Source organism: Cricetulus griseus, assembly GCF_003668045.3.
Source record: "Cricetulus griseus strain 17A/GY chromosome 1 unlocalized genomic scaffold, alternate assembly CriGri-PICRH-1.0 chr1_0, whole genome shotgun sequence".
NCBI classification, from domain to species: domain Eukaryota; kingdom Metazoa; phylum Chordata; class Mammalia; order Rodentia; family Cricetidae; genus Cricetulus; species Cricetulus griseus.
The window spans coordinates 216928625-216936985 of record NW_023276806.1 but is presented as its reverse complement, the minus strand read 5'-3'; the positions used below and the strand labels follow the sequence as shown (position 1 = coordinate 216936985).

General features: G+C 42.2%; 2 protein-coding genes across 2 annotated transcripts in view; one reads left to right on the top strand and one right to left on the bottom strand.

Annotated features, from left to right (window-relative positions):
- Positions 1 to 305: 305 nt before the first annotated feature.
- Positions 306 to 3522, bottom strand: Rpa3 (replication protein A3). The gene is made up of 4 exons (XM_027389905.2): positions 3233 to 3522; positions 2067 to 2141; positions 1105 to 1213; positions 306 to 643 (listed from the first exon to the last, which is right to left on the bottom strand). The coding sequence occupies exons 1-4, from the start codon at positions 3329 to 3331 to the stop codon at positions 561 to 563; spliced, it is 366 nt and encodes a 121-aa protein (XP_027245706.1). The 5' UTR covers positions 3332 to 3522; the 3' UTR covers positions 306 to 560.
- A 65-nt stretch (positions 3523 to 3587) lies between these two features.
- The window catches only part of Umad1 (UBAP1-MVB12-associated (UMA) domain containing 1), a 156980-nt gene continuing 152206 nt past the window's right edge, over positions 3588 to 8361 (top strand). The window contains exon 1 of the mRNA XM_027389904.2: positions 3588 to 3731. The gene's annotated coding sequence lies outside the window, so the exon portion shown is untranslated. The remainder of the gene's footprint in view (positions 3732 to 8361) is intronic.

Sequence of the window (8361 nt, the reverse complement as noted above, 5' to 3'; positions counted from 1 at the left end):
TTAAAGGTCAGAAGAGAAAGTCAAATGACTCTACTAACTGAATGATCACATATCACCTCTGTCATTGGTATATCCTCGTTTTAATATCCAGAATGAAGAAACACTTCACAAATTAGATATATGCCTGCTCTTTCATGCACCAAAAGTACTTTCTAAATATCTTATCAAGCAATAATCAGCATGGTAGATGGTAATTAAATCCATACCACAGTTTGACCAGGCTTTCATTTGGTAGCTCTAAGACCGACCTTACAGCCTCAAAATTCCAAGTTTAAGACTGAAAAAATAAAAACAATTGATCAACAACATGTTATTTTGATTTTTATTATACAGCAGAAATCTAAACTCTAAATCTTGAATTCAGACCATATGCAGATGTAGCCATTTTAAAAATTTTATAAGGACTGTTGTAAACTGTTACATAATAGATTTACAACATAATACATACAAAAGAGCAAATTAAATATGAGATATTAGAGGAGTCTCTCACTCCAACTGAAGGAGTCTTCTTTAAAAACTTTCAATGTTGCTCACTGGCAGTCATAAAAATTTCAAGAAGTTCATTCATGTTGTATAAGCCCTAAAGGAAAAAACTGAGGTAACTCATTGATAATCTTCACAGCTTCATTGTAAAGTTCAAGATCTGAAAGAAACATTTAAGCAAATATTTAATCTATAGCGGAATTTGCAGCATCTACTGTTACCTCAAGTTTCTACCTATTTCTTTCCTTTTCAGAAGTCTACTTCTTTTCAAAATCCATGTTTATTTATCTCTGGTGCCCCCAAAGAAAGGAGAGATGATAACCTATTTTGTTGTCTGTTACATAGTCATTTTCTGCTGGATCATAATTTCAGTGTTACTGCACTGTTCAAACTTTGAATTCATATATTAATGAATATTAATTTCATCATATTTTAAGCCATTTTATCTATAAATAGCATTTACTAAGTTTCCTTCACCTATAAGAGATGATTAAAAGAAGGTCTCTTCATTCTATAGAAATTGAAAATATGCCAGGACTGAGATTTAAGACCAATGCATAGTAAAAAAAAGTTTTTCTCCTATTTACATGGCACTACTATGTAGTATAATGTTTTACTTACCAAAGCGAACACAATCTTCCTTAAACTGGACATAAGATGCACACATTATGGTTGCTTTCGCTGTGACTTTTCCAACTACTTCCACAACTCCAGAGATTTCTTCATCAAGCTAAAATGTTGACCGAAATGTCAGTTACCTATATTGACCTTTTCAATTGATAATATGCTTGGAAAGCTGTTTCATAGTTTCTTGTTTTTCATATTGTTTCACAGCTTACTAATTTTTCATTGTTAAAAAGAAGTTTCAAATTTTACCAACATAAAAAAACAGAAGTATAGTTTGTTAAAAAATGGTGGTATCTATACCTGACAGGATGGTAAAAGTTTTGTTATCTTTAGAAGAGGCTCAAGGTCCAAAGATACTTATATTTAAGTTGACGGCAGAGTTATTTAAAGACACTGAGGATTTCAGAGTTCCTGATATATACACAGGGATTTATTTGAAAATTCACTGAGAACTGTGTATAAATCTTACAATGTGTGTTCTATATAGAGTAACCAAACACTGTATGGATTTGTCTTCATAAAAGACCACAAAAATGTTTCTGAGCACATTAAACAGAAAATAAAAATATATGTAACTGAAGATTAAAAATAGAAAATCAAGATGGTTGGCAGTACCAGTAGCAGTCTGAAGCAGGCGAAGCACCTGGGGCCACCACTTCAAGGCCAGGCTTGTGAATATGGAAGAAGTAGTTGGAAAAGATTTTCATATGTACATTTTGGGTATCTTTTTAAGTAATAAAAATTATTATCCAACCAATCTTAAGGGACATTATCAGAAACTTGGAGCTCTAATAATTAGTATGGATTAGAAATGGAAATAAAATATGAGGGCATAGGTTTGATTTTAAAGATGAGGAGGCTTAACTAGTACAGCCTTCACACTACCATCCACCAAATCAGAAATAATAAAAAAACCAAACAAAAAAATTAAATATGAGACATCACTTAAAACATACTGGCTCCATCAATTCAATTGTTCCATTTTTTCCTTCTCCATCTGAAAGAATAAACATTTTTCCAGTGGGATGAATCTAAAAAAGAAAACAAAAACCCACATAGATTTAGAAAATAGAATCTACAGAAATGAAATGGTTAAAAACTTCATTGACATTTTACTTGAACATAAGACAACTGGTTTTTGGACAGTTTATTTGGTTCAAGTTGTAATCTTGTTACCAGATCTGATCACTGGAAGCCCAGCTAATTTTGAATTTCTAGTAAACAATGAGTACTTGCTTAGTGTTATGTATGGCTTCTTGTTTTATTTGCAAAATCTGGCAACTGTATACTAAAACTAAATTAAGGAAGTTTTTCACTTACCTAACAGTGGGGATTCTGCTGACATTCATGATTTAGATAGTACATCTCACAGAAGGTATGCTTTTAAAATTAGGAATGAAGAACTAAAAGAACTGGCTGCCAGATCTGAGGACTTCTCTTGGGATCTGAATTGAGCTTTGCCACTTGTGACCCTGAGCATTTCAGTTAATTACCAACACTCTGGCTCAGTCAGCCTACCTGTGAAGTTAGAATAACATTCCTTTCACTTTGGGAATGTGTGAATGAAATGAGCTAGTAAATAAGTTCTTACAAATGATTTTCCTTTCCTCGGCTCTCTCAGTCACAGATTCTCAGACTGTGGGCTTATTTCTTAGCTATAGGATGAGGGCTGTATGTAGTCTTAAGTCTGGGCTACATACTGGGGATCAACAGGATATGGGAGGGGCTATCAATGTCTCACAGAAAAGCTACTGCAACGCGAAAAAAAAGGCCCAAAACACAGAAAGTTACAAAAGACCAGGAAAGAAATAGATTCATCAGCCAAGCATGGCTAAACCAAAAACTCCACAGTAGGCAGTGGAGCCAGGCTGATCATCTTTCAAGTAAATACAGAACGGGGGCGGGGAGCGCTGGAACTACAAGTTAGCTCATTCGAAAACACTTTGCGACACACAAGAAGCGGCATCACGCCGGAGCTGCAGCGGCAACTCTTGCTGGTGAAAACTAAAGCAAGCTGGAGAGCAATGCTGCTTAAGGCTACCTGCTTTCACCCTCCGCTCCCCACTGCGCAGCCACTCCTGGGTGGCCACGGTGCCCCGCTCTGTCGCCCGAGCCTGCGCACCTTTTCCAGCTTCCCCACGAAGCACACGGGCCGGTCGATGTACTGCGCTAGCATGCTGGCGTTGATGCGCGCTTTGGGGAGCTCCATTATGTCCACCATGATGGTGCCGCCGACACTCGGAAGCAGCGGGAAAGCAGAGCCAGCAAGGACTCCGAGCTGGCCTCCGCGCCAACACGCGCAGATTTCCCGATCGCCAATCCTAGGAGACCCGCGCTCCAGCTCCACCAATCAAATCCGCAGGGTCGTCCAGTTGCATTGCATGGGGACGGGGGAGGAGCACGAGTCCTCCGGAAGTACGGACCCACTGCCTAGTGACTCCCGGCGTTCCGGAAGTTGCTCGGGCTGAAAAGAGTGGGCGGAGGAGGCGGGGCCTGGAGGGGCGGGGCTGAGGCCACGGACCGGGATCTGAGGTGGCCGAACGGGGACTTGACCCCGGAAGTAGGCTGAAGTCCCGGCACGGCGGGTGGCGGGCGGCGGACGGCGAGCGGCGGAGTCTCAGGTAGCGCTTTCCTGCGGGAGGTGTCTCGATCCTCGTGCGTCTCTCCCCCGGAGGACTGAACTCCAGGGGCCGGGGCCGGGGCCGGGGGCGGAGTCAGGCGCCAGGCCCGGAACACCGTGGCTCAGGCGGTGACAGTTACCCGCTTCTGCGTGGGAAGCGCGGGAGCGTGCCGAGCCTGGGGTCTGGGCTTCTATTTTTGCTCTAGTTGTACCTGAAGGGGACCATCATCATCAGTCTTCATCTCCTCCGCAGGAGGCTGTTGCTAGGAGACTGAGATCATTTTATGTAGCACGCTGTGTCCCGTAGGTGCCCGGTTTCCCCACCAGCAGGAAGAGGTGCTGACCCTTCCTTCTTTACAGCTAGGACCGTTTCTGGCTTTGGCGGTCCGGAGGTGTCCGTCTCCTCACCTAACTGCTTTTGGGTTCCCCACTGGGCAGGATCAGAGGAGAACTGTTTCACCAGCTGTTGAATCCCAGCGAGTGCGCCTCCACTGGTGCCACATTGATCTATCTGCCAAACGAGGGGTTGACTGATGTGCTAGGTCCTGACTGTCAGTGTTCAGGCATCTGCACTGGCCTGGCCTTGGGGTCTGACAGGATGCGCCCTCAGCTGCAGCCACCGTCTGTGCACATTCACCATGTTTCCCTAAGGGTTCTGCCCACCTCCCATCCTCACTCCCTCTCTCTTTCTCTCGTTTCTATCTCTGTCTCTCTCTCCCTCCTTCTCTCCCCCACTTCCCTCCCTCCTGGTGCTCCTGTCTTCCCCCTCCCCTTTCCCCTTTTTATGACCCCTTTCCCTAATGCCGCCCCCCTCCGCTCTTGAACCCTGTAGCATGGCATCTTTCTCTGGCTTTTCTTACATTACAACACCGGCTGATTGTAATTTGGGGTTGTAATCTAGCTCCCTGGAGTTCTTTGAGGCATAGAACTGACTGAAAGACAATTTATTCCAAGATTTGGGGGAACTTCTCGGATGTTCCCCTGGTTCATAGTATGACTGGAAGCTGGTGGCTATTGATTATAGTGATGTCACCAGCCGGGGATTGGGACCAGAAATTTCAGAACGAGTGCACATGAAAATACCTTCAAAAGAGGTTGCAGAAATTAGAACCTAACTTTAGTTGGGTTTCATAATTATGTGGCAATAGTGTCTGGATTTTCCTAAAGCCACATTCTTATTGTTAGTCTTTAAACCAAGGGTCCTAATTGGAGCTAGAGTGTAGTCCTGCTGTTGTTTAAGATCTGCAAAGATCTGCTTTGAGATTTTTATATGGCAATTTAAGATAGAAATTTGATGTACCCTGTTTAAATGACTGTTCACTTTCCTTAATATTTATAGTTAATGTTTGCCTTAATTCTGATGTTACTAAAACAAGTTCATAGAATTTCATTAGTCCTGGGATGTATTTCGTCCAGGCCTGGCAAGTTAGTATTGCAGCATTCAGGGTCCACCCCAACCTTTTCTATGCTACTGTGTAGCACCCTTTAGCTCAGTGAAAACTAGCCAGCAGGAAATAAGTTAGTATGTCAGTTTCAGCTTGCTTTCTCTGTGTACTTTAAGCAAATTGAAATGTGTGTTCACAATAGGATCTTCCATTGAGTTATGGTGAACAGCTAAGAGCAGTGGTGGAGAACTGTATTGTTTGGGTACCTCTGGGGCCTCCTTCCACCTCTTAGGGAGGAATTTCCCAGCCAGTACCGAGATTTTCATTTAATAACCCACGTCTTTGGGGGAAGCATTCTTCACCCATGCAGGGAACCCCCATTTAAATTCATTTTAAAAACAATTCTGTTTTTCAGTTAGCTTACAAAGTAGTGGGTTTCCTTGAGGTCCTTTCATACATCCTTAGTCTTAGACTATTGTAGCCTCTGCTCTACCCATTCTCTATTCCATCTTCCCCCACATACTATTTCATGGCACATATGCTCTGCTGAACCCCCTTTCCTTAAGGTTTCTCTACTCTCATCTTTGGCTTTTTGTAGCTTCCTGACTGCCACAGACACTAAAAGTTAAGCACCCAAATCTAAAAATTTGAAGCTAGGATCCATATATGATACAGAACAAGTGGTATTTGTATTTCTTGGCCTGGGTTGCCTCATTCCATATAATATTTTCCAGTCCCTTCCATTTTCTTATAAATTTCATGTTTTTTTTCTACACACCTTAATAAAACTCCATTGTGTGTGTGTGTGTGTATATATATATATATATATATATATATATATATATATATATCTTTTCATTTTCTGTTCATCAGTTGGTAGACATTCAGGATGGTTCCATGTAACAATAAGTCTTTCCACCAGCCACCCAAGCCTCACTGCCACATGGGCACCCAAAATAACACACAGAGTCTTATATTAGTTACAATGCTGCTAGCCAGTGACTAGGATTTCTCATCTGCTAGGTCAGTCTTAATTATCAACCACAATCATAAGACTTATCTTATGGAGGATGGTGGTGGAAGGTGTCCTATCTTCCTGGGCTCACATGGTGGCTCCACAGAGAAGAGGAGGAAGAGAAAGAGAGTGACTTCCTTCTTGCCCTGCTTATATTCTGAGTCTGCCTGCTATGTCACTTCCTGTCTGGATCTCTTTACTACATTTCCCAGAATCCTCCTCGACTCTTAATCCCACCTATATTTCTGCCTCATTGGCCAAGCAGTGCTTTATCCAACAACCAATAAGATAAACATACACAGAAGGATGTCCCCCATCAGTTCCATTTCCTAGCTATTGTCAACAGAGCAGCAATGAACATGGATGTCAGAGTATCTCTGTAAGAAACTATTGAGTGTTTTGAATATAAACCTAGGAGTGGTATAGCTAGGTCATGTGTACTTCTATTTTTTAGCTTTCTGAAACCGACTTCCTGTCTTAGTTACTTTTCTGCTGCTGGGACAAAACTTCGTAACCAAAAGCATTGTGGTACCGAAAGGGTTTCTTTGGCTAACATATCCTGAATCATAGTCCATTGAGGGAAGCCAAGGCAGGAGCTCAAACCAGGCTTCTGGAGGCAGGAGCTGATGCTAAGGCCATGGAGGTTGCTGCTTACTGGCTTGCTCCTCCTGACTTGCTCATCCTGCTTTCTTATAGAATACAGAACATCAGCTCATGTGGTACCCAGCCACTGTGGACCAACCCCTTCCACATCAACTGTTAATTAAGAAAATGCTCTGCAAGTTTGTCTACAGCTCAATCTTACGGAGGCTTTTTTCTTTTTTTCCAATTAAGACTCCCCCTCTTAGATGACTCTAGCATGTGTGAAGTTGACATAAAACTATCCAAGACACTTTCATAGGGTTTTCACTAATTTACATTCCTACCATCAGGAGGCAAGTTTTTACCTTTACTGGTATCTTCTCCTGTGGTTTTTGTTGTTGTTGTTTGTTTGGTTGGTTGTTTTTTTGTTGTTGTTGTTTTTTTTTTTTGGTTTTTCAAGACAGGGTTTCTCTGTGGCTTTGGAGGCTGTCCTGGAACTAGCTCTTGAGACCAGGCTGGCCTCGAACTCACAGAGATCCGACTGCCTCTGCCTCCCGAGTGCTGGGATTAAAGGCGTGTGCCACCAACGCCCGGCTTGTTTGTTTTTTGATGGTAGCTGTCATCATTGGGGTGAGATGGAATCTCAAAATAGTTTCCCTGGTAGGTAATACACTTTTAAAAATGTTTACTGGCTGCTTGTGTTTATTCTTTTGAAAATGTTCTGTTCAGTTCCATACCACCACCACCACCCCTATTTTTTTTTTTTTTTTTGATTGGGTTATTTTTCTTGAGTCCTTTGCATCTTCTAAATACTCTACATTGGGTATATAACTAGCAAAGATTTTCTCCCCTTTTGTAGGCTGCCTCTTCATTCAATTGACAATTTTCTTTGCTATATAAAACCCTTTGAATTTGATGAGATTCCTATTTGCTTATTGGTCTTATCTCCTGAGTGATAGAAATTCTATTCAGAAAGTCTCTACTATGCTGGTGTCTTAGTTAGGGTTTTATTACTGTGGAGAGACACCATGGCCGTGGCACCACTCATAAAGTACATAAAGTAAAGCATTTAATTGGGAATGGCTTCCAGTTCATAGGTTTAGTCCATTATTGTCATGGCAGGAACATGACAGCGTGCAGGCAGACATGGAACATGGTACTGGAGGGAGACATGAGAGTTCTACATCCTGTTTAGCAGGCAGCAGGAAGAGAGAGGGCCAGGGGGCTTGGCTTGGGCTTCTGACATCCGAAAACCAAGGGCACACCTACTCTAACAAGGCCACACCTCCCAAGAGTGCCATTCCTTATGAGCCTATGGGGCCATTCCATTCACACCACCACAGCTTGTATCTTGCAATGCACCCCCTCCTTTTGTCTGTAGTAGTTTCAGAGTATCAGGTCTTGCGTTGAGGTCCTTGATCTGTTTGGAGTTGACTTTTGTGCAGTGTAGGAAGTAAGGATTTATGTCATTCTTCTGCTTGTAGATAACCAGTTTCCCTGCCACCATTTGTCGAAGGTGCTATCATTTCTCCAGATGGCCATAGTTCCATTGGTCTTCTATTCCATTGGTACAAGTGTCTCTTTCTGTGGCAATACCAAGTCTTTCTTATTACTCTAGGTCTGTCATATAACTTGAACTCTGTGTGGTG